The sequence below is a fragment of the Xyrauchen texanus genome, chromosome 9, assembly GCF_025860055.1.
Source record: "Xyrauchen texanus isolate HMW12.3.18 chromosome 9, RBS_HiC_50CHRs, whole genome shotgun sequence".
Classification (NCBI taxonomy): Eukaryota; Metazoa; Chordata; class Actinopteri; order Cypriniformes; family Catostomidae; genus Xyrauchen; species Xyrauchen texanus.
Window position 1 is genome coordinate 29,914,155 of NC_068284.1, and position 27,076 is coordinate 29,941,230.

Here is a 27,076-nt window from a genome sequence, read left to right on the forward strand (position 1 = left end):
ATTTGTAAAACATGATCATTTTCCACCCTCATTCTGAGCCTCTGTCATTCATTCTGAAACGATATGACATGATATGTTGTTGTGAAGGTGGTCAAATGCAAATGTCTACCAGTGTGACATCAAAATATGTACGAAGCAGAGAACAAGTTGTTTTAGCAGTTTGGTTTCAAAAAATGCTCTTACATTTGTTGTTAAAATTACAGTATGTTTTTAGAGTACAATGCCCTCTTATATGTCAAAGGAACAAGGGAAATTGGATTCATAATATATTAAACCCTTTAATAAAATAATTGTTTGGGACATTATCTATTAGACGTTTGTTAAGAATTAGGCTTATTCTGTTATGAAACCATATCGATGACCAATTATTTTCTGCTTTTAAGAGCATCAACATCATGACCTCTTTAACATCATGAAGACTGTAACATATTCTTGTTCTGTGTCACTTCAGGGCAAATTGTGTTATTTATATCTGCAGCTGTACACATTCAGCATCTATGATAAACCTGAGCTGAGAGCACAACTGAACTTTACATGAACCTAAAAGCAAACCCTCGTCCCTTATACCCCACTCCTGCACGATCACAGATGGAAAAGACATTGAGCTCCTTTGCCCACAAGCCAAAAGAGATACAGACACAACATCCACCCTCCTCCACTGTCATTCTCCCCAAACTCTGGAGGACTATGGTGTCACTGACAAGCACTGAACTGAGACAGAGAATAGACATATCCAACCATACCTATTAAGATCTTCATGAAAAGCTTAAATGTTTTGTACAAAATTATATGTGATGTTGTAGCTTTGAAGATTTAGCTCAAGAAAAGATGTGTCACAATGGTCTAACCTTGAAAATGCAATATGAGTTCTGCTGGATTATATAAAAGGGAGGTTACGCTAGCTGTGTTTGAAACTGGTAAACGGGACTGTTATGGAAGGGGTTTACTGCCTCCTGGTGGACATTAGAAGCTATTCTTTTTAAGAATAATTCGTTCTATTAAGTCATCTTTTCAAGTGAAGTCATTTTTATTTGTGTAGCGCTTTTCACAACACACATCGTTTCTAAACAGCTTTAAAGGAAATCATGCTTTAACAGACAATGAAACTGTAATATCTATAAAGTCTTAGAGTAATAATTGTGTAGCTTGATTAAATATGATTGTAAATTGTGTATATAAATTAAATAATTAAATAATAATTGTTTTTAGAACCCCTGTGAGCAAGCTGAAGGCAGCTGTGGCAAGTAGGGCTTCCCCCTAATAGTTGACTAAACGTTACTCGATGAGAAGGCTCTTGGTCGACCAAGTTTTGAGTGGTCAGTTGGTCGCACAGTCAGTGAAGGACAGACATGATCGTTTACACGGCTGGTCCACGTGGTAATTAATTATGTCAGGCAGGAAATCCAAAGTGTGGAATAATTTCAAGAGGGTAAAGGATGACCCTTCATCGACCTCAAACATGGCTTATCATTTTAAACATTTAAGTAGCCTGACGTTAGCCACTTAGCATGGCCGCTCGTTCTAACGTTAGCCAACCTAGATAAATATCCACTATTAGACTTATCCAAGTGTCCGTAAATTAGTACCTTGCTTACTGCATGTTTAACTTAATGTGCATTTCTCTATAAATTAACAATAAATGGGAATGAAAATTTGGCCGTAATATACAGTGTATATATATATACACTCACCTAAAGGATTATTAGGAACACCTGTTCAATTTCTCATTAATGCAATTATCTAATCAACCAATCACATGGCAGTTGCTTCAATGCATTTAGGGGTGTGGTCCTGGTCAAGACAATCTCCTGAACTCCAAACTGAATGTCAGAATGGGAAAGAAAGGTGATTTAAGCAATTTTGAGAATGGCATGGTTGTTGGTGCCAGACGGGCCAGTCTGAGTATTTCACAATCTGCTCAGTTACTGGGATTTTCACGCACAACCATTTCTAGGGATTACAAAGAATGGTGTGAAAAGGGAAAAACATCCAGTATGCGGCAGTCCTGTGGGCGAAAATGCCTTGTTGATGCTAGAGGTCAGAGGATAATGGGCCGACTGATTCAAGCTGATAGAAGAGCAACTTTGCCTGAAATAACCACTCGTTACAACCGAGGTATGCAGCAAAGCATTTGTGAAGCCACAACACGCACAACCTTGAGGCGGATGGGCTACAACAGCAGAAGACCCCACCGGGTACCACTCATCTCCACTACAAATAGGAAAAAGAGGCTACAATTTGCAAGAGCTCACCAAAATTGGACAGTTGAAGACTGGAAAAATGTTGCCTGGTCTGATGAGTCTCGATTTCTGTTCAGACATTCAGATGGTAGAGTCAGAATTTGGCGTAAACAGAATGAGAACATGGATCCATCATGCCTTGTTACCACTGTGCAGGCTGGTGGTGGTGGTGTAATGGTGTGGGGGATGTTTTCTTGGCACACTTTAGGCCCCTTAGTGCCAATTGGGCATCGTTTAAATGCCACTGCCTACCTGAGCATTGTTTCTGACCATGTCCATCCCTTTATGGCCACCATGTTCCCATCCTCTGATGGCTACTTCTAGCAGGATAATGCACCATGTCACAAAGCTCGAATCATTTCAAATTGGTTTCTTGAACATGACAATGTACTAAAATGGCCCCCACAGTCACCAGATCTCAACCCAATAGAGCATCTTTGGGATGTGGTGGAACGGGAGCTTCGTGCCCTGGATGTGCATCCCACAAATCTCCATCAACTGCAAGATGCTATCCTATCAATATGGGCCAACATTTCTAAAGAATGCTTTCAGCACCTTGTTGAATCAATGCCACGTAGAATTAAGGCAGTTCTGAAGGCGAAATGGGGTCAAACACAGTATTAGTATGGCGTTCCTAATAATCCTTTAGGTGAGTGTATATATATATATATATATATATATATATATATATATATATATATATATATATACTTACAGCCTCTTTAATGGCTTGTGCTGTATAAAAGTCACAAATTTTCACAGCTCGTGTTTTCTGGAGGTTTTTTGTAGACTAGGACTGTCAAGCTTCATAAAGGCCAAATAAGTACCATATTAGAGGGCCAAATTTTAATAACAAAAAGTTTGAATTCATGAAACACATGGCTTTAGAAGACTTGGAAAGAAGCACTCAAGTCATTAGGGCCACTTTTATGAAACTTTTGCCCATTTTTGAGCTTGACAGATACTGGTTCTCGACCACTTTAGCAGTATGGGAAAGAGCAACATGGACATTTTGCTAGATAACTTTTAGATCCTTTAGTGCTCCATGAAAAACGATATGAGGGTAAATAATTATGACAGAATTGTAATTTTTGAGTGAACTATTTATTTAACTGCTTAAACTCAACCAAACCAATCATTTGATGAACACTGAAACAAAAATGGAATAAAGAGACAACCATCACTGTTGTACCCTTTTTTAGAGGTGTGAATCAGATGCAAAAATAATGGCTTAACACTTCGTTTCAAGCAACACCAACTGCAACTGATGGTTAAGTTGTAAGTTAATTCTTTTCTATGACTAGCAGATTTTTTCTGTCATGCTTTCAGCTTTCAACTTTAAATATGAATTTGCAAACTTGAAGATTAATTTATTACAAATGTTCTCTGGCTGGTTGTTTGTCTTCAATCAATTCCTCAGTCTGTTTTAGCATTTTGGTCGGATTGTATACTGACACTTGAAGCTGAAGCCACAAGCATAACCAAACAGAAATGCAAAAATGTCAGATAATTTTTTGGAAGATTTCCCCAAACACTCCCCTGTCTTCCACTGGTTGGGCAAAAAGAGACTTCCATCTCTAACTTAAGCCATTAATTGAGTTGATGCTGGTGAGTCTGTCTGGTCAAGATGCTCAAACAAACAGAGAAATGTTTTGAAAGCACCACAGAGCCATAGTGTATAGATTTTCCAGAGAAATCAACCTACACATGTTTAACTTATAATTGTCTATTTTGGGATAGCAGATAGGCTATTTTAACATAAAACACATTTAAACATAGAAGAAAATTATGCCACTCTTTAAGGCATTGCTAGGTCCAAAATTGTCTGGTTTTTATTTCCTTTCAGAAATAAGGTTTGATACAGAAATTCTTAAAGGAATAGTTCACTCAAAAATTACAATTCTTATGGATGATTCTTTTACAGCCAATGCCAGCCAGACATCACTTCAGTCTTTTGACTTCAGAGGATGAACTGTGTCAACTCCAACTGTAAGAGATGGGATAATTCATATGCCACTGCCTGAACATTGGATTTAGGATTGACCCCAACGAACCTCACCGAAATGACCTGCAAGCCTTCATCAGCCAACTAACAAGAACAAAGTATCTAAATTAACTTCTGTAGATAATTAATTATATTACATCATTATTATAGTACATCATTCAAATTAACGCTTACTTAATTTACAAACTTACATTTATGCATTTGTCAGATGCTTTTATCCAAATATACAGTATTTATTATATTCATGATGTTAGCCAGAGGGGAACTAGCCCCCACAGTGAGTCTGGTTTCTCCCAAAGTTATTTTTCTCCATTAACCAACATCTTATGGAGTTTTGTGTTCCTTGCCACAACCGCCTTTAGCTTGCTCACTGGGTTTCTAAATACAATTAATATTGAATTATTTAATTTCTATACACAATTTACCATTATATTTAATCAAGCTACACAATGATCACTCAAAGGCTTTATAGATATTACAGTTTCATTTTTAATTGATTTTTTTAATGCATGATTTCCTGTAAAGCTGCTTTGAAATGATGTGTGTTGTGAAAAACGTTATACAAATATAAATTACTTGACTTGACTTCTTTTATACACAACCTCACAGCACAATCCAAAATACAACATTGGAGTTAAATTGTGTCAAATAAAGTGCTGCAGAACAGCGTCACAAATGTGAGATTTTGCTTAAATATATGCAAATACTATTTATTTATTATTATTCTTGGTAGTATTACAGTGAATATTACATAACTTTACAGTTACTGTACAGTAACAAAAAGCAGTTACATTCTTGTCTTTTCTCAACCAAAACCAATTAGGTAGCTTCAGAATTGATTAAACCACTAGAGGGTTATGGATTACTTGTATGCTAATTTTATGGGCTTTTTAGAGCTTCAAAGTTTTGGTGAGCACTCACTTGCAGTTTATATATTCTTCTAAAAATCCCAATTTGTGTTCTGCAAAAGAAAGAAAGCCTTACACATCTGGGATAACATGAGGGTGAGTACATTTTCATTTTTGGTTTAAAAAAAAAAAATCCCTTTAACCAGAGCACCTCAGTTTAGAATCTTTTAGGTTTTAATAACATGCAGCACAAATTTTTCACTTATTGTCCAGTTGTGTTGTTTTCAGTCTCATAAAGTTCCAGTACCTTCCTCCTGAACTATAGGAAGAGGGACTATTTACATCAAGGTACTGACTCCCTGCCACTGTTAAGATGCTTTATGAGTCATGATTTTTTAGCTAAATAGCCTTTCTAATTCAGTATCATCAAGTTATTCGTGAAATGTGAAGTGAAAAATGGGAAAACTACATTGTGATGCAACTGGGATGATTTGTCCTTCCAAAAAAAAATCCAGTTTTGTACTGAACCTGTTATTGACTATCAGCAGACTACTTACTGAATAACTAATGATAATTTCAAATTCAATCCAAGATTAATGAATGCAGTGCTTCACGTCTTACCATATAAATTAACTGGTTTTATTCAAATCAAAAATATTATTTTTAATTTATAGTTTAAGATATAGTTAATAACTGGGCCCCGCAGAGTAGCGTCACACATTTGTGTTTCTGCAACAGCCAGTTACGTTACAAGCTGCCAGATTCAAATCAGCTTTCGCGCCAACACAAGCTGCTCTGGTCAAGCTCCTGTCATTTATATTCGCTCAAACAGTTACTCATACAGTCTTTTAAACTACAGAATAAGTTTATATTAAATACATACATCCAACTCATCACCAAAGTACCATGATAAACAGTTAACAGCTCTTTTACGCACAGTCAAACCTCAAACATGATCTTCCTCCGAAGCAGTTGTCATTCGTCAAACAGTAACTCAAAGAGTCTTTTCAAGCACATAATGTTTATTTTATGTAACAAACAGTCAAATTGTCACCAAAGTACCAAGATAACAGTTCACAGCTTGTATATTCACAGCCAACATATCTAAATGCAGACTTGCAAACCTTGGACCATCAGTGTGACGGGCCACGGGGTTTGATAACATACCATGTTTTGCTCATCAGGACATTGTTCTGTGCTCACCGTGAATGAAAGAGAGAAGCATGAAATCATCCTCCAGATAAACGCTTATTCAATAATTGTGTTAGCTGTACCATTTAGTCGACTAGTCTCGCACATCTCTAGTTTACATATGTAAAAAACCGTTTGAATGGTTTCATGCTGAAGAGAAGTATAGCAATTTCAATTTTATTTCGATTTATTGTTCAGCATTACTTGAGCATTTTGTAATTTGCATGGCTGAATTTTGTCTTCCTCTTATCTGAGTGACCATGAATGACGGAGTATTTTAAAATAATCCATGCGATCACGTCGACTCCAGAGGATTAACTTAATTCAATATTTCAACTTTCCACATCCACACCAACCCGTTTACCTTAAGGAGTTAGAAGTACAGTGACTACTGTACTACTGTCTTCGCTTAAGAAATCAGTAAGACGGCGGGAGTGGAAGGGGGGATCGAGCAGGAGTTTGTGTTGCTGTTGATTTGCAGTCTCTTTTTAATGAGGCGCATTTGTCAATCATACCCGATTGCTATTTGGGGAATGAATCCAGCGCTATGATTGGTTGAACTCTTCATTTGCTGTTGCTTGTTTTGAGTACTGCGCGTGCACAGAGGCGTCACCAGGTTTTTGCGTAGTTTAGAGTGACAAATCGCACCAGTGTACTTTGAGGGCAAAATGTGTACAGGTTGGCAGGTCTGTAAATGCGATCTTCCCATGCATGCAGCCACGTATGGTTATTAGGTGCAGTTGTGGTTCATTCACACAAACAGCAAATATGATAATGTGCTATTGAACACATATTTTATTTTATTTATTTTTATGATTGTTTTAATAATTAGAATTGAATTATTATTATTTTCCAGAACATTTTAGTTTAATTTAATTTAATCATCAAAATGGTTTCTAATTAATTAATTCTTAAAATTGTAATAAGTGAAAATAGAACTTTTTAACATATCGTAATTTTTGTTTTGCCAAACTTTTATACAACATCTGTCTTTTGATGGTGATATATTGATTAATTATTGTTATTATTATTATTACAGTGAATATTACATTTTACTATACAGTTGTAATATATTTGTATTCAATTCTCTAATTTCTTCAATTTCAAGCATTCAGTTTTTACTTTGAATTGTGCTTTTATTATGATGTGGTTTTTTGGGGTTTTTTTTTGCCAGAAGCTTCACTTTTGTGACACGGCCCAGTGTGATCATTGAAGACTTAAGTCACGTCTGAAATCTCATCTGTTTACACTGGCCTTTGAGTCTGATAAATTAAGTGTAGGACACAGTTTTGGAGTGTTTTTTTAGTCTTCTGGTGTTTGTGTATGTGGTCATTTTGAAATGTTATGATTTATATTGAATTACTGAGAAGCACTTTAGTCAACTTTGTTGTTTTAAATGCTATAAAAATAAAAAGGAGTTGAGATTAATGCGCAAATGCTGTGATTTAATTATATAACAATATATTTGACATGTGCTGCGTAGTTCAATGTGGATTAGTCCTCTGCTCTGTCATCTCATACAACGTGAATGATTCTCAATATCTATGGAGTTTATACTGGATGAGCAGTCGATTTATACATTCGTTTAAAGTACACAGATCATACACACAAAGATTGTTTGAACACGTGTTCAAAATAAGCCTGTGAGCATTTTAAAGCTCTCGAGTGTCAGTCATACCGGAGAGAGACAGAGTTGGTGCTCTGTACTACCGGCACTGCAGAAACACTACATGTTTTTTACTTTAGTACCGACTTGGCACCGAAGGACCGTTACTTCTGACAACACTAGTCTTTTCAGGCATATAATACGTTTGTTTACTGAAATAGAAAAAAAATACAAAATATCACAAAAGCACCACGATAACAGTTTAAGACATGTATACTCACAGGGACAACATGCTAAACACGATTATCGGAAACACATTCGCGTCTGTTTACATTAGCGCTTGTCACACACACAATGTCTGAAATGTCAAACAGTGCATAGGCAAACCGGACTGCTGATATTATTTGTTCATTTGTTTTGATTTTTATAGCTATACATAAATGAAATAAAATAAACAAATACAGTACAGCAGACATAACCCATTTGTTCACATGTTTACTATATTATATACAGTATTTTATTTTTTTCAATGACTTTTTTCAAATCAAATATTAAAATCAAAAAATACTTGTCTACATTCTGTACGTGCAAATATAACTCACTCCAGAGGACACTGCAGAAGAATTTAGACCCTACTCATGAAAAGGTTAAATCATTAAGGTTACTGAATATTACCACTTTTTACAGTGTGGATTTTTACAAATGGATTCCTTGCAACTTAGCAAGGTCAAAACATGCAATCATGAGCTTTTTTTTGGCTAATTTAACAACGTCTGCCATGCACTGGCTACTGAAATTCTGGATTCACTTCTCTAAACCTCTCCCAAAGAAACTAACCAAGCTGCATTGAAAAGCACCCCAGGCAGGAACAGGACAAAAATCTAAAGTCAGCCGCAGCTATGGGGCCTGTAAGAACATGCTTCCCCTGGCATGACAGCACAGGTGTTTCTGTTCTCTCCTGCGCTGTTTTGCATGCATTGCTGAAAAACACACATGCAGTGTAGACAGTGTCTTAAATATAATTTTTGCGCCTTTACTGCCTTACCAATGACTGGCCTGAGGGAACAGTGATACTGTATGTGCGAAAATATTAATTAAATGATAAAAAAAAAAATACTGAAAATATTGCTAAGCTTTTTTGTCTTATAGGGACAGCAGTGCAAGTAAAATGCTCATATTAATGCATCTGAGGCCATTCTTGATTTGGCAGTGAAGCATGCAAATGTGCTCAGAGTTTTTAAAGAATGCTCAACCTCAAAAAATGGTGTTGACTTGCTGCTGATCTGCTTGACTGTGAAAACTGATAAAGCAAGCCTCTCATGCCACAAAGCATTACAGGAAGTTGAACCAACGTCTAACAAATGGTTCCCTCCTTCACAAAGACAATTATTTAAAACTGAAAGCACACTGTAAGATCGCTGTTTTTAAATATTTAAATGGGCACAGACATGTTAAAGTAGATTGAGCAACTCAAATCCTTCATTTCAGCTTTTTATCTTTATACAGCTTTGTGCATGTAGCCTGCTGCAAAATAAAATAATTGCATGGGAGCAAAACAATATATAGGCTGAATATATGAAATTACATTAACATCAAAAGAACCTTGCTTCTTTTTTATTTCTGCAGCTGACTAAAAAAAACTTGCTACTCCAGACAAACCTAAAATCTCCAGGGCTTACTTTTTCAGTAAGTTGTGCATGCCTTAAGGGCATGTAAAGTACCTCTTTACTATACCCGCAGTACAAAGGAATGCTCAGCTAATGCCAGAAACACAGGCACAGCATGACAACTTACAGCACCACAGACGTCAGAATTAAAGTAGCTGTTTACACTGAGAACAGATGCTATTGATCAGAATTATCTTGCATAATGTGATAAAACCTGTGCAGGTTTCATTGCTGTCTAATTACTGTTTTACGTTTAAAAGCATTTTCCACCTGTCTGTGCAACCAATCTGGGAACAACAGCCAACTTGGTTTGATACAAATGTATTTCTGCCCATCAAAAAGCTTTATTATTACATTTTAATATGTGCTAATGACCATTATTACAACAAATATTCAGTTAAGCTGCCAAATGTGGCCACTGTACTTAAATCATGCAAAGGTATAACATGCTAATACTTTATTTATACACTTTATAATAAGATTGAATAAGGTTATTCTAAGTTCTGCTGATATATTGAGATTTCGCATAATACTGTTCAAAATGGATATCTTTGCACACGTTCCGATGCTTTAATGCTGACCACTAGTCTGGAGGTCATAATGAAGGATGCTGTGTCAATATTTTGAGTTAACAAGCTTAAAACCTGTGACCTTGCACATCACAAAGAGTTCAGAGGTCCCAACAAGGAGCGCACTGTACAGATACTGTAGGTTAATGAACAAATGCATGCAGAAAAACTAATAATTAAACAAAAAAGGTGTTTGCATATATGCAAAAAGCAGCTTATACTGTATGCATACTAATTAGTTCTACTTTATAGTGGACACAAGGTGCAATGATGTCAGACCAACATTTTCATTGACTATTAAATGTCAAAAGATTCATATTTATGTAAACAAATATTTGGAAATGGATAAATGTTTATATAATCCCCACATAAGCTGAGGCTGTATGACAGTGCAAATCAAGGAACTTGCAGTTCATTGAAATGCGTGTTTTGAATAAACTAAATCAGGAAGTGGCTTGATCTATTTGAACACAGAGGAAGTTTGAGAACTTTAGCACTATAGCCTTTGTTCACAAGAATAGTCTCGGTTTTATCATGCACTCTTTTTATTATTCTTAGCAGGAGACACACGCACATATTACATGTACACAATACAAGCACTAATATATAACGTCAGATAATCCCATGGATCTGTAATCAGAGTCCATTACAATGAATACACCTCGAGTCAAATGTAATTAAACGACCCAGTCAGTGGACTAACGCGTTAAGTGAAAGTTTGATATTGTTTATAAATTTTTTTTTAAAAACACTGATCCTGAAAGCAAAGTACTATATATATTCTTTCCGTTTAGTTTCAGTGTTGTCCGTAGTATTTATACACGCAGATTATCTTTAACAGACCCTCTGCTCAATATCACCTGTGTGCTAAAGGAGACATTCTTTCACCTCAGGTATCAAGCTGCATAAAGGAAACATATTGAATATTACTCCATGATTCTTACCTGAATTTCCAGTAATTTAAATGTAAAGTAAATATTGGCGAAACGCTGGAGAACTCTTCGCTCAACGGGTCATTGTGAAGATGTGGTGTGTGTCTACATCTCCGGATTGGCCAATCAGAAGTGTTACGTTGGCCGTCAGACGCGCGCAGGTTGAAGGTTCTGCCTACATCTATAAAAGGAATTGATTTCGAGAAAGGAAGCAGACTGTTTTTTTTTTTTTTTTCTACGCTTTTTGATGATTTTGCTTTCACTTCTGTTCTTTTGAACATGTATGCGTCATTGACGTGACACAATTTATTTTATTTTATATATATATATTTATTTTTTAAGTTATTCAAAAGCATAAAAAACATATTAACATAAAACATTACTTCAATAGCTCTCCTATAATAAACACACTTTTCTGGGGCAGACAAATTCAGTTTTTGTGTTCAAAGCCATTTTGATATTTGTTTCTGGGGCCTTAAGTCAAAAGTGGAGAGAGTTTAAATCCATCCATCCATCCATCGTCAACCGCTTATCCTGTGTACAGGGTCGCGGGAGAGTTTAAATAAATAACTAAATTAAATGAAAGTTTAATTAACCCTTAAACACCCCCTGTAACTCATCCATTTTTTAAAGTTGTGCCTAAACCTCATTACTATTCCTCAATCTATCTTTTTAAATAATGTAACACACACACACACACACACACACACACACACACACACATTCAAAACTGTAACAATTTTTTATACCAAGTGTATAAAAGAGTCATTAGAGTTCCGAGTTTTGTAAGAGTGTCAGGGTTTTTCACAGTTCCATAAATTATATTTTTTATGATTAAAATATATCCATTTAAGTGTACTATCACAGTGTATCTATTTTTTGTTTATTACAAGAGAAATGAGTACTATATTCAAATACAAATAAATACTGTATCTCAACGATTTTCTGTGCAGCAATTGTGAATGATCAAGATCCCATATGTGTGTACACATACATATTATACATATTATTTGTGTTACTCAAGGTGTCGCTGATGTTTCAGTGATTGACATGATTTACATTCGATATTGCTATTTGATGAAGAAACAATGTAATTAAACTATAGCAAGTTCAAAACATGAACTGTATGATATGACTATTGTCATTTGGGTGTACTACTGAAATTATGTATGTTGTTCATCTATTTAGACTCAACAAGTACCCGAGAAAATATATATATGTAATATATGTGTAACTTAAGTGTAGCTGATGTGTATCTTATGTGTACACTTATCTTATAAGCTCAACATGTGTTAGACAGTCAGTTGCGTCTCATGAAATTTCAGTGTAAAATTTATAAATCCTGTTCTAGATTTTTCATGATTTGTTGCATTATCTCTTTTATTTGTGACAAATAAAACATCAATACATATCAAAATATATTTTATTTTATTATTTTATAATTGTCTTGAAAATATTTTATTTTGCGCATAAATCTTTGATAGATATAAGGTTCGGGTCTCTAAAGACCAGAATATGTATGAGTATTTGGGGAAAATTAACATGCATTTTAGAGTTAAAAGCTGAAATACTGGCATAAGTAATCTTGGCATAAGAAATCCTGGCATAAGTAGTTTGGAATAATATATTATTATTATATATATTTATTTTTTAAAATAAGCATTGAAACAATTTTGTTTTAAAATATTATTAATATTTGAAAAACTTTTCTCCACCAAATGATAGTCAGGTGGTGTGACCAACATGCAGGTAGCCATTTTATTGTCAAAACTTTCATTGATTTTGCTTAATTTTTTCTCTCTCTTTTTTATATCAATATGTTGACTCTTTTCAAATTGAGTCACCCTTAGAAAACGTCTTGATATTTGTGACTCATAACGATAAATTATTGTGTACACTAATTTATTCAATGTGCAAGGAAAGTATTTTAAAACCTTTTACTTGATGATTACACCACTTGAAATGTATGAAACAAACAAGGACACAAAGACTAAATTTCTACGAACTTGACATGTTAACTTGATTTTTTTTTTAACAGTTTTATCACCTCGGCAACATTATTTGTCAATGCCCCACATATACATACCCCTTTTATGCTGTGAGTGAAGCAATGATACAAAATGGAAACATTCTAATTATAAAGGTAAAGTTTTGCCGGTATATTATAAACAAGGAGCTCTAAAATACAAGTTAAGTGTGCTAAAATAACTCTAAAATAAGTTATAAAAGGTAAAGTTGGTGCTAATGCATATCAAAGGAAGAAAAAAAAAGGCTAAAATGTTTCAACGTTACATCTTTATTCTGATTTAAGATTTTGAACTTGATAACCAAGTGTGGATTTCTTTCTGACTGAATTTACAGTGCAGCAAACAGACAAAAATTAAAAAACAAGGTATGAGAGAGTGGCAAAACACATCCTAAATGTGACATTAGGTCTGAATCCAGTTTATTCACTTAAATATGGCCATTTGCCTGTTTTAAAACATCAACTGATATGTTACAATACTACAAAGGAATCCATCAGCTGGAGTTGTGCTTGATTGAACATACACTTAGTCCAACGGTGGTCTTATCAGAGGGGTCTAAACTAGAGTTCTGCATTACTGTGGAACTCCCGCAGGATCCGCGGGACCCGATTAGATTTCTTGTAGGGCTAGATTACATTTCAGAGTTGAAGGTGGGAGCGGACGGTACTTACATTACATGTGGACGGAAGCGGCGGTCAGAGAATAGCCTGAAACATCCGACGTGGATCTCTTTTTTTATTCTATGATTAGTTAATGAATACATAAAACAAAACAAAAAACAAAGAAAAAACAATAATAGTTGTTTTTTTTATAATGTAAAATAAATGCACACAGTTTGTGTATTAAATTATCCAATATTTAGAGTAGGCAGCCATGCAGGTAGTCAACAGGGCTTTCATAGATTGGCAGATCAAAATGCACACTGTGTTATCAAAGCATGTGAAACTCGAACTATAAAATGTAGTGTTAAGAAACCAACTTCAGGCGAGTCAAATTGGCATTTTCACATGTCATCTGATAATTGTAATAACAGAAAAAAAAAATTGATTCTTTGTATATGCTTGTTGTCTATTTGTATGGCTTTTGATATATGTGGAAAACAAATGCGAGGTTGCAGGAACGGGAGCAGTCGGGAAGAAAATCACTGTGGGCAGAGAGAGGGTGAACATGGAGTTAAATTCAGTGGGAAATTGCGGGATAGAAACTTGCGGGAGCATGATGAAAACAACAGTCCTGTGCAGGCCTCTAGTCTAAACAAGACAGTCCAGGAATGGTGCATTTGTAACTCTATTCCACAATATTTAAGTTGTTTTTGTCTTGTTCATGGAGCAGAGATGATCCTTGTGCTGAGACCTTTTTATTTCTACCTTAATTATAAGAAACTGAGTTGCTTGAGGTTTTTACTTGACCATTAAAATCAGGGGCAACTGGATAAAGAGTGTGTTGGTGCCCAGTCTTTCCTTCTAAAGCGTGTCAGCACACTTGACCGAGATAAAGCAAGCCTCTCCTGCTACAACAAGTTCAGTCCACTCTTCTTTTTGTTTTGGCAAGGAAATAGTCCTGTCATTAAATAAAACAATGTCAAGAATGGCACGTTTTGACTTGACGTATCTAGTGCAGCTGCCTTTGTGGTGCTTGCTAAAACCATGCCACAAATTAGCACCCCAGACTCCATGATCTCCGCCCAGGAAATTGGCAGGACTATGGGTGACCTGGTGTCAGAAGAATGACACCCCTGGCTAAAATTGTCAGAAATACTCTTCTCGCTTTCAGTCTTTGCTGTTTAGTATGCCAGAACTTTGCCATGCCCCAGCACGACTGACAGACCCCTTTTGCTCACGTTAAAGTGAGCAAAATCCAGCTGAGAAGACTCTGTTGCACTGAGCGACTGCCACCCAGATGGATAGTGTCATTCAGCCACCAGCGACTACAGACTGATCACAGTCAAACATGGCCACATGCTACGTAAAGTGACCCCTCACTTCAATGGCATTCTGCCCTACACAGCACAGTGCGGGATTTGCAGATTTTACACTCAGATGTACAATACCTCCACGCCAAAGATTTGATAGAAGTACGGCATGCGAGGGAAAGAACGGCTTCTAAAGCCATTCATTTTCTGGTTGCCAAGTAAAACGGTGGACTGGGGCCCATACTGGAATTGAGGCACATGAATTGGACACTTAAAAGTCTCCATTCAAGGAAGTAACTCAGAGAAGTGTCTCATGTCTGTCCACTAAATTGGATTGGGGAGCTGATTTCATGTTACCTCAACGACTGGTTGCTGATAGCTTAATCCATGGTACAAGCGTGCAAGCACAGAGACCTGTTGCTAGCTCATTGGAAACTCAATGGTAACTGGAAATGTGTGCCCAGTTAACTAGTTTCCTTCCTAGGAATGAAACTCAACTTGGTAAACATGTTGGCACCAGACCAAAAATGTGTTCATTCCATTCTCCCACACTTGAATGCGTCAGTAACAGCAAGTGTTTGGCTTGATAGCCGCTGCAGCCACCATAGCCCTGCTAGGCTTGCTACAGATTAGAACTCTCCAGTGCTGGCTCAGCCCAAGGGTCCTTCAACAGACTTGGCAACATGGTCACCTTTGCCTCATAGTGACACATTATTGAGGAAAACCGAGTTTTATTGGAAAAGTGTGATATTTGCCAAGCTGGCCAGATGCAAATTTGTCACAACAGACTGGGGAGCCCTGTGCTAGGATGTCTGGCATTTGGCACCTGGAAAAGTGCACAAACTGTGTGGCACATAAATTGCCAGGCTCTTAGATCCTGTTGGTCAGACACCAAAGCTTCATGTCCTGACTTGTACAGACAGCACAGTGTCTCTGTCTTAGCATCAAGCTGTTGGTTTATTGCCCCCACCTATTATTTCTCAATATGAAGGTGTGGCTACAGCAATGCTTTTGACTACCCTATAATGCTAGAAGGCATTGCACATCAGTACTATGCTGTTATGGTATACGGCTCAAGATGTCGTCCACATAGGCAGAGTGCTAAGCTTTACATGCACTCGAATTGGCTAGATGGTATATGGTTTCAAAGTCTCGACCCCGGATGAATTCTCCCATAGTGTTTGCTTCTGATGCAGTGTCTAGTCCCTGCTTTAGGGGAACCAAGGTTATGTGAGTAACCAAGACGATTTCCATTTTTTCATGTCACACCAAAATGAAAAGCAATGCAACCTGAATGAATACATATTTTGATTGTGTATTTATTGGAGATGAGACGCTTAAAACCTTTACATTTTGATTATGACCCCTGATCAGCATGCCACTATGCTGGGACTGATATAGTATTTATGTAACTTTATTGTATTTTGCTCTTATCATCATTTACTCCTAAAAGTTGAAGAGATGATTTGTTTTTTTTAAAACAGTACACTAACATGTCTAGAGTCACTCTGGCTCCATAAGCAAGCAGGGATAACATACATTTGCACACTGATACATTATACATACATAAATATACACTTACATCTGTGCATATGTATGTAAAAAATTAAAATTAAAATGGACATACATATAATTCTATATGTGTACACATACACAAAGTTACAGCATACATGTTAAGTGCTAGATTCCAAGTATAGCTACTGCAAACCCAGTTTGGCATGCTGGGTTGCCATGGCTACGATAATACTGGTAGGCAGGATAACACAGTTTATGAACAACACATAGTTTACACATTTCACCCTTGAGGATTAAGGGAGCATGGGTTTGATACTTCATGTTTTGTTTGTCTGAAGACTCTGATTGGGTTTCAGCATCTATTTACAGAGGCAATGCCCACAGTCCAGTGTGAGGCCAGAGAGACAGAGCTTGTGCTAGTTAGAGAGCTTCACGCCTGCCGTTATATTCTGTCAGTCTAACAGAATGTGTACGAAGGACATTGGGAAGACCCCTTTCCTGTCGGGTTGCCCTTCTATATGCCCAATCTGAAAAGACACAGGAGTTTGAAGAATGAGGGAAGTACAGTGGCAAGAAAAAGTATGTGAAACCTTTGGAATTGCCTGCATTTATGTATAAATATGTCTTAAAATCTGGTTTGTTACAATAATTTGTTACAATAATGAACAAACACAATCTGTTTTAACTAATAACACACAAATTATTGTTTTGTTCTACATATTGAATACATAATTAAAACATTCACAGTTTAGGTTGGAAAAAGTATGTGAACCCCTAAGCTAATGATATCAACAAAAGCAAATTGGAGTCAGGAGTTGGCAAACCTGGCATCAAATTCGTGAAACGAGTTGAAGGTGTGGGTTAGAGCTACTTTGAAGTATAAAAACACTCAAACATTTTTAGTTTACTGTTCACAAGAGGAATCTGCTGACGTGCACCATGCCTCACAAAAAAGAAAAACTACGATCAAGAATTGTTGCTTTGCATAAAGCTGGAAAGTGTTACAAAGTTATCTAGAAGAGCTTAGATATTTATCTGTCCACAGTTGTCTATAAATGGAGACGATTTAGTACTGTGGCTACTCTTCCTAGAAATGGCCATCCAGCCAAGATGACTCAAATGGTACACAGCAGAATGCTCAATGAGGTAAAAAATAACCCTAGTGTGACATCTTAATACTTAAAGTGATCACTAGAACTGGTTAACATCTCTGTTTATGAGTCTACTGTACGGAAAACATTAAACAGGCATGGTGTTCATCGCAGGACACCATGAAGGAAGCCGCTGCTTTCCAACAAAAAACATTGCTGCGTGCCTGAATTTTGCCAAAGACCACCTTGACAACACACTACACTACACTAGTGGGAAAATGTTTTGTGGACTGATGTAGGGCTGTAATGATTACTTGATTTAATTTGATTACTCTAAAAATTTCTCAATTAAAAAATTGCTGATTCGACAAATCGAAAATAAGGTGGAAGTCAACTGACGAGTGTCCAAACACATAACGAGAAGCAGAATCAGCTATGTGAGAGCACTTCACTTTAGATTTGAAAAACAATGCAGGACCTGAAAAACCATAATATCACTTCAGAAATGTAACAGAACTCAAAAAGATGACATCCAGTTTTCACAGACTGGACACACGGGTCACTGCATGCGATGTGCAGTGCTACGCGTCCAGATACGTGAGAGAAAGTGTCTCCGGGCGGGACATGCTGAACTCTGCAAAAAACACAATGGAATGCTCTCTAAACCTATTTATGTACACAATGGTTTGCAATATAGGCTTTTATGACACAACATAAAATAATGTAATGACAAAGATGTCCATTGAACTTGATTAAAGTTACGCATGCAGTGACGGATGCACGAACACTTTCTGCTAAGTAAATCTGACTGAATCCAGACAATCTAAGGTGGTTATTTTCTGCAGATTGTAATTTGTGTTCCGTTCTGTGTAAATTAATTACCATTTAAATGTAAATGTGATCTACCTCCTTATGAAAATTAGTTTTCATGATGATTTGTAATAGTTAGCAGTGCCCCACTTCCGATAAATATGTTATTGTTTATAGCCATTATCAAAGGTAAAACTCATTGTGGGAACCCAGAGAACTTAATTACTGAATAAAGCCGCAGGTCTATATGCTGTTAACAAAGCTCAACGTGAGCCGTTGAAGCCACACAGCTGCACGCTCACGCCCCTCAAACACAATATAAAACTTTGGCTTAGCTGAAGGAGAAATTAGTGGAAATATGTATCTCTCAATGACGCGATTACTGTTAATATTGTATTCTGTGTTGAATGTGAGTGATGGTTAAAAATAGAAAAAAAATGAAAAAAGGGTATCATGAATACAGTGCATCCGGGAAGTATTCACAGAGCTCCACTTTTTCACATTTTGTTGTTACATCCTTATTCCAAAATGGATTCAATTAATTATTTTCCTCAAAATTCTACAAACAATACCCCATAATGACAATGTGAAAGATGTTTGTTTGAAAGAATGCAAATTTATTAAAAATAAAAAAAAGTCACATTTAAAAAAAACACTCAGGACCTTAAAGGACAAAAATGTCTGCATCAAAATATTGCCATAAAAATATGATATATAAATAATATTTTCCACTTTCACTGACTTACATTTTTAACCAACATCAGTCCTGATCATAACTACCAAATATTCATTAACCCTTTAAATGCCAGTTTGTTTACATAATGCCACTGTTGTATTTGCTGAAAATGGCACCATCTGGTGGAAAAAATGTAATATGAAGACAGGGATCCGGAATAAAAGCATAATATCATATAATTCATGATTTTATGCTTTAATGGCACTGGGATCAAATATTGCCGTTTTAATGGGTTTCAATGGGAACATTTTTGTCCTGAAGGTCCTGAGTGTAACTATTTTGTGTACACAGTGTATTATTGATGTATTATAGGAAATGAGGTTGAAATATCAAAATACCCCACAAAAAAACACACCTTTGGCAAAATTTATGCCATTGGCATTAACACAGATAAAATTATAAATAATAAAAAAAAAATGAATAAGTCATAAATGCTCCAAAGGTCACACAAGTGTTAAACATGCCAAAAAAGTGTGCTTGACCACACACATCCGGACATATGCCAAGCTATAACACTCTTCTCCATAATTTGATCAGTGTTTAATAAATTAAATCTGACATGATGGGTTGAAAATGTTCACAAACATCTCTTTTAAATACAATTCACTTTTACACATTTTTAATACTTTTATTTACGGTAATAAAAAAATCTAAATTGCGGTAAGCAATTTTTCCGGGCTCCAGACTAAAAAATTGACGTAGGAACCATTGGCTCCTAAACTGAAACATTAAGGAGCCAAATGGCTATTTTTAGTCACCAAATCACAGAATTGCTCGAATTAGTTTATTAATAACCCATTAATCTGAGGTTTAATAAACAGAATATATTGTTGAGAAGGTAAGTTTGCATTCCCTTTTGTCACAAATTTTCACACCCCATTCATAATTTATACAAATATAAGAGATAAAAAAGAAATTATTTAGTACTGACTTTCAGAATGTACATTACAGATAATTACATAAAGTATAGTATGCATCTAGTAGTGTGTTGTCTTCTTGAGCATCAATGAATGTTTGCACCTTGTGTAATAGTTATGTACAAGTCCCTCAGTGGTCCTAAGTGTCAAAAAAAAAAAATATATATATATATATATATATATTATATAATATATTCTTTATATATTTAAAATATAGAAAAAATAAGGCAATAATTCTTTATTTTATATATATATATATATATTATTCTTTCTTTACTGTTACCGGATGGCCCAGACACACACTACAAGTTTGCAAATTAAAAAGAAATTTCAGATGCAGTTTATTGTGCTACTCCAATCCCAATCAATAATTAACAGAAGAAAAAAGTGGTACACAATACGGGACTTTTAATTATAAAGAAGCCCGGAATACACTTGGGACATCTATTTTGAAATGTCTGCACTCCCAGATGTGAGGACACTGACACATCCATGAAGTTGGCACCCCATATAATTAAATCATCACCAACATTATTCCATTCGTTTGTAATGTGTTTGTGCTGATTTGTGCCGCAAAAATGAACGTTTGTGCTTGTTTGGTGTTTGAGATATTAAGCATTTTTTTTGGGCTGTGTGACGTCACTCTCCTCCCCATCTCGCTCAAATCGATCAAAACCGGTGCTGGTTGTTCTTTTCAGTTGGTTCACGACTCTCTCGTGCTGAGTTTGTTGTTGCGTCCAGTGCAGAGAGCTTGTCAGAAACAGAACGGGTGAAACGGGGTGCCAGACACACTAGTGGGCAATCTAAAGATGTATTCAATAACTCACAAGATGACGAAACCACATATGAAAGTTCACAACCCGACTGTCACCATGTTAAATTTTTGTTGCAATCAATTTGCGCATTTGCGACCATTTTAGTCGCAGTCTGGAGCTTTTTGTGAATGAAGCGTAATCTACAATTAACTTAATTTACACTGAAAAGAGATGCGTTAGCGCAAAAAGGAATGACAATTACTTAATTTCCTCAAGAATCAGACCTACGATTTACCTTCCTCACGATTTGTTTTCAAAATATTTTTTATTCTCGAAATTTTTACTTGATTCTCAAATATTATGACTTTACTCTCGAAATCTTAGGCTTTAGATATTGGTGGCACAATCCTTTTGTTGTTGTTATTCTGTCATAGTGTACATCAAAACTTCAACGCATTTTAGCTAAGCGTGACTTTACCGCGACAACATCTGAATAATCTTTAGATTACTCGATAACCAAAATAATCGATGGTGACAGCCCTAGACTGATGATACTGAATACACAGCACTACATATGGCATAAAAAGGGCACCGCTTACCAACATGAAAACATCATCCCAATGGTGAAGTACGGTGGAGGGAGCATCATAATTTGGGGCTGCTTTGCTGCTTCGGAGCCTAGACCACTTGCCATCATTGAGGGAAAAATAAATTCCCAAGTTTATCAAGATATCTGAGCCCAGACCTTAACTCAATAGAGATGCTGTGGAATGACCTCAAGTGAGCCATTCACACCAGACATTCTAAGAATATAAATGAGCTGAAGTAGTTCTGTAAGGAAGAATGGTCCAAAATTCCTTCTGAACGTTGTGCAGGTCTAATCTGCAGGCACTGGAAACACTTGGTTGAGGTCATTGCTGCCAAAGGAGGATCGACTAGGGCTGGACACTATGACCTAAAATGAAAATCTTGATTAATTGAACATTTTACCTCGATTACGATTAATGAACGATTATTTATTTATTTATTTTTGCCCTCATAGTTCACTGACAAGGTTTGTACTGCAAATATGCTCAACTATTAAAGGTGGGATATTTTATTCTAATGAAAGAGTGCATTTCTTATCTTTGTGATTTTAAAATAATTGAAGAAAACACAAACTATTTATGGTTATTTATTGAATACTGCGAACAATTGAAATCAAAGCACACATTGCTTGAAATGAAAACGTCTTATGAAAAAAGTCACATTTCAGTTTTAATGTAAAAAGCAAGTTTCTCAGTGATCATGTCCTGTCACTACACATGTTTTTACTCTAGGTTCTTACTAAGAAACACTAACATGTTTACCTTTTCAGGTTTCAGCTAGGATCTGAGGCAGCGCAGTGTGGGAAAAATATGGTCGCGATGGCACAGTTATCGTCTGTCGAGAGTTTTAACAAGGTGTTTAAACCCACTGCGCTCCACTGTAGCTATGGGTGCCACATCCTTTGCGATGTAGTAACAAATGGCGTCAGTTACTTCTTTCCATCTTCTTGATTTCTTTTCATATTGTGTAGCATTTGTAAATGCTTGTGTTATCGACACCTGCTTTGTGGAGGCCCTTGTTGCTGGGCGCTTGTCAGTTTCTCACTTTATTTGAGCCATGCACTGTTCATATTCGGTAACGTGATTGAGCTCTAAGTGTTGTAACAGATTGGTCGTATTACCTTTGGTCGTTGAAACGTTTTTTCTGCAGTGTTTACATTTGACTTAATTTAGTTCGGTGACAACAAAACGACGAACACTGCATTTTTCTTTGGTACAAACTGCTCCTGTTGCTCTGTTGACTTGGTGTTTGAGTTTGCCTCCATGCTGCTTCCATGTCAGTGACTGGACTACACACGCGGTAGTATGTTTTTAAGGGGAAAGTAGTAACAGGATTAAAAAACTAAATAACTGAAATGGGAAAATTCCGTCGGTTAGAGGTTCTGAATTTCGGTTTCGATTAATTCTCGATTAATCGTCCTGCCCTAGGATTGACCAGTTATTAAATAAAAGGTTCACATACTTTTTCCACAACACAGTGAATGTTTTATCAGATGTGTTCAATTAAGACATGAAAGATTATAATTGTTTGTGTGTTGTTAGCTTAAGCACATTGTGTTTGTATATACTTGTGACTTTGATGAAGATCCAAGAAAACCAGCAAATTCCAAAGGTTTTAAATACTGCCACTGTATCTGTATACTGCCAAGGTATAGTTCCCCCAAAAATTGCAGCCTCATTCAACATTCACTTAAAAGTGAATGATGACTAAGACTAAAAATACTGCCTTACTTCTCCTTTTGTGCTCCACAGAGGAAAGATCATCAGAAGTCATATGGGTTTCAAACAACATGAGGGTAAATAAATTACAGAATTTTTATTTTTGGGTGAACTATTCCTTTAACAAACATCAATACAAGTAATTGTAGGGCATAGAATTACTTACCCACCACTCATGGTCCTCCTCTCCTGTAACAATTATAACTTCTCCCTCCACAAAGGTCAACTCATCATCATTATCTGCTTGGCAATCGTAGATGGTTTTCACACGCCTGACTTTGTTTTTTCCCTGCAAAGACACGTTCCTCAGTTCTATCATATATTGGATGGATGGATGGATGGATGGATGCCCCAAGCTTTATTTTCAATTAAAGCATTTTACAAAAAAAAAAAAAGTTTGTTAGGTTTTACATTACAAACTATTAGATACTCTATCCTGTTCAAAATTAAGACAAAAGTTCAGAGCTAGTTGTGAGAACTGTTTTAGCATAATTTTTTTACAAATTGTAATACTCTCTTAAATGTCTTTCACTTACTACTGTGTTGATTTTGCGTGGCATAGGGACTGGCATCTCCATAGCTCCTGCAGGTGCACCATTTGTGTCCTCACTGGCCTGTCTGGGAGAAAGCTCCTCCTGCTGATTGAATGACTGTCCCTCTGTCAGCTCGGGCTTTGGACTTATTTCTTCCTGTGTTGGTTGCCTCTGTGTGGGCTCAGTTGCTGAAGACAATGAAGGCTTGGATGCGAGGTCTGAGAGCTGTGGCTTAGGGGGAAGATCCTTAAGCTGTGGTTTCGGTGGTAAGTCAGAGAGCTGAGGTTTTGGAGGTAAATCTGACAAGTGTGGTTTTGGGGGAAGATCAGATAATTGTGGTTTAGGGGGAAGGTCTGAGACGTGCGGTTTCTGAGGCACCTCAAGAGGCTGGGACCGTTCTGCGGGTTGTGGTATTTTAGGCGGAGGCTCTGTGGGTCTAGTTATTGGATCTGAAGCTCTGGTTGAGGGCGTGTCCTGGGCCTGTGGGGGTTTCTGCAGCACATCAGTGCCCTGACTAAACTTGTCCACAGAGGGGAGGTGGATTGTGTCAATCTTTCGTAGTGCCACTGAAAGAGAAAGACCACAATGTACATATGTTTTAGTAACAATTATATTACATATGAAGTTTAAAGAAATCTTCCAGGTTGAATACATGTTAAATAATAATACCCTTTTGTGGTAGTTTTGGAAGAACTCGTGGGCCAAATGTTGCTTTTGCGTTCATAGATGTAGTGCTGAAATGGAAAAGTTCCAGTGATTAACACATTAAAATGTGGGGAAAACACTAAAAAAAATTGTAAAGCTGAAATTTTAGCTCAAGCTGCTTTTTACAAGAATACGCTAATACCTAATAAAAATGTGTGGATCTTAACATTCTTGAAAGTATGATTTTTTTTTTCTCTTAGTCATAAAAAGCACAAATGGTTAGATTTTGTGTTTATGGTTATAAATGGTGTTAAAGAAAACAAGAATGAATGAGATGTATTAAATAGTACAAATGCAAGCTCTAATTGAATATCAACAGTAAATATTTAACAGTAATCTGAAAACAACAAACAGCAGATTTCTGATCAGTGTGGCTAAAGATATGTGCAGTTCACCACCTTTGCTGCTGCTGAATTCCCTCAAACTTATTAGCAGGGGATGTCCAGTTTGCAGAAGGAGGTGTGGACTCACTTCCTATGAGGTTCAAAATAAAAAAGGGAAGAGGTTTCAAGTAATACTAAGTTTTGTAATATAGATCAGAAGTTCCTAGATTTCAATAAGAGCTTTAACCATATACTGTACTTTATTTGATACCACAGCCCTCTCTTGTTTTTACATCCCAGTGACCAACATTAATGTCACAAAGACATCCTATACACGTTAATGAGCTAATTTAATAAACATTTAACCCTTTCTAAATTTCATATCTGTTTAACATTAAAATCATCACCACAGGTCATTGGTGAAAAATATCACAAACTAATCTAACTATTGTAATGAGCTTAATCAAGAAGCTCAGAACCACAAAACAAAAATAAAGCAGCAATAAGCTAATTAATATGGAGATTTTATAGAGCTTATGGACCCCATGAAATAAAAATTAGAACTTTTAGTCCATGTGTTGCTTTGATGTTTTTTATATGCTAGTTAACCCTAAACATTGACAACATTCTCTTTTAGCAGACATAAACATTTACGGTCCCAACATTTGTCAAGTGCAGTTTTCATGGGGCCTTCAATCACTTTAACTCTCATTGTGGGGTGAGGAAAGAGAAATACTGAGGGGCTATAAGGTAAAGCACTAATTCTATTTTGGGAGATTGCTAATTTCAGAGTGACAATGATTGATTGATATTATGTCAAACATCCTCTTAAAAATCTTTTGCATCCTTTCTTTCATCCTTAACACAAACTCAATTACACAGAGCGTTACTTTCATTATTTCATGGGCATTAGAGGTCAGACTGAGATGATCTGCTGGTCAGTGTGAAAATGTGTACACACCCATTCCACACAAACACCACCACTATCAGCAAAAGAAAAGCAAAACAATCTCATTTTTTTCAGCATAAAGTGGGTGTTAGCATTACTTCATCATTTCCTTGAAGGCGACGGAAACGTTTCTTCTTGAATTACAAAATCTGAGGTGTTTGACGAACCTTTGCTATGGGGGCCCTGCAGTATAGGGCTTGGGGGATCTGAGAGGGTGCGCTTGTGTCCGGGCGGTGGAGGAGGCGCTCTCTTCTTAGATAGTGTGGAGCTGCCTCCTACACTTGACTGAGATCCCAGTGGCAGGGAGGTGGGTGGTCCAGAGGATGGAGCTGAAAGAGAGACGAGCTGACGTTGTGATTGGTCGAAAGGCAGGTAACTTGTACGCTCTGAAGTGAGGCCCGAGCGCATTGGAACATAAGGGTGAAAACAGCACTCTTATGGAGTTGGGGCTGGGCAGTATGACGGTATATACTGTGTAATGGAAATAATTTCTCAAATGGTAGAGATTCTGCTATACAGTTTATAATGCGGTATATATTAAAGGGCACCTATTATGGAATTTTGAAAACAAAAACATCCTGTAAAGTTTTATATATGAAAGTTCACCGTAAAAAAAGTTATTGTCTCTCAAAAGTAGGAGTCGACTCTGAGTCAATTTAATGAATTGTTTTTCCAATGAGTCATTTTCCTTTTCGTTGTGAGGTCAAGACGAAAAATTATCAAATTGGCCGCGCCCACTCATTGCACGCGCAGACACCAGGGAAAACTTGAAAACATCATGTCGACAACAAGACGCTGTGTTCTCAAGTGCGTATCAAAAGCGACCTTTTTTCACTGCCCAGGGACGAGCATGTGAAGAATCAGTGGGTAGAGTTTATATTTACAACTATACCACACAAGTATAGCCCGAACCTTGTGCTGTGTTCGCGTCATTTTAATGACGATTGCTTTACGAACATGAATGCTTTCAAGTGTGGATTCGCGAGCTGGTTGATACTGAAGGAAGGTTTATTTATACCAAGTTTATTTGGATCAGCTTCCTCCTCCGAATCACAACCTGTAAGTATTATTAATAATTGTTGCTTTTATGTGTTTTTTAGCATGCTTAATAAGTATTTGTTTGTGTTGTGTAAGTTACGCTCAGCGCAGCTTCTAGGTCTCCAATGTCAATTTTTTTAAAATATGTGTAATGTTTGTCGATGTTATTGGAGTTATCATAAAGAATAGAGCAATAACTTGTAGTAATGCAGTGCTTTATCAATATGTTTATGCGTTGGGCTAACGCAAACAATAACTGATTGGGTGTTTACCACCGAACTTTGGGCTATGATCGCTAACATAAATCAACTCAAATTTCATTGCATGCATGTAAAACTGTTGTTGGGGACTCCCAAAACAATATTAGGAACATTTTAAATGCCATAATAGGTGCCCTTTAA

General features: G+C 36.5%; 2 protein-coding genes across 4 annotated transcripts in view; both read right to left on the minus strand.

The window, feature by feature from the left end:
• Positions 1 to 11,204, minus strand: part of LOC127649169 (CYFIP-related Rac1 interactor B-like) — a 39,077-nt gene extending 27,873 nt beyond the window's left edge. Inside the window, exon 1 of the mRNA XM_052134141.1 lies at positions 11,071 to 11,204. The gene's annotated coding sequence lies outside the window, so the exon portion shown is untranslated. The remainder of the gene's footprint in view (positions 1 to 11,070) is intronic.
• A 2,143-nt stretch (positions 11,205 to 13,347) lies between these two features.
• LOC127649283 (arf-GAP with SH3 domain, ANK repeat and PH domain-containing protein 1-like) overlaps positions 13,348 to 27,076 on the minus strand; it is an 80,743-nt gene continuing 67,014 nt past the window's right edge. Inside the window, exons 25-30 of one of the 3 annotated variants that reach the window (XR_007971276.1) lie at positions 25,805 to 25,966; positions 24,764 to 24,839; positions 24,330 to 24,394; positions 23,664 to 24,226; positions 23,294 to 23,483; positions 13,348 to 17,039 (exon numbers count right to left, since the gene is read on the minus strand). Coding sequence is in view for 2 of the 3 variants with exons in the window: in XM_052134324.1 (XP_051990284.1) it covers positions 16,965 to 17,039; positions 23,294 to 23,416; positions 23,664 to 24,226; positions 24,330 to 24,394; positions 24,764 to 24,839; positions 25,805 to 25,966 (1,064 nt within the window). In the remaining variant the exon portion in view is untranslated. The remainder of the gene's footprint in view (positions 17,040 to 23,293; positions 23,484 to 23,663; positions 24,227 to 24,329; positions 24,395 to 24,763; positions 24,840 to 25,804; positions 25,967 to 27,076) is intronic. The other 2 variants (XM_052134324.1, XM_052134325.1) reach the window with 2 other exon arrangements.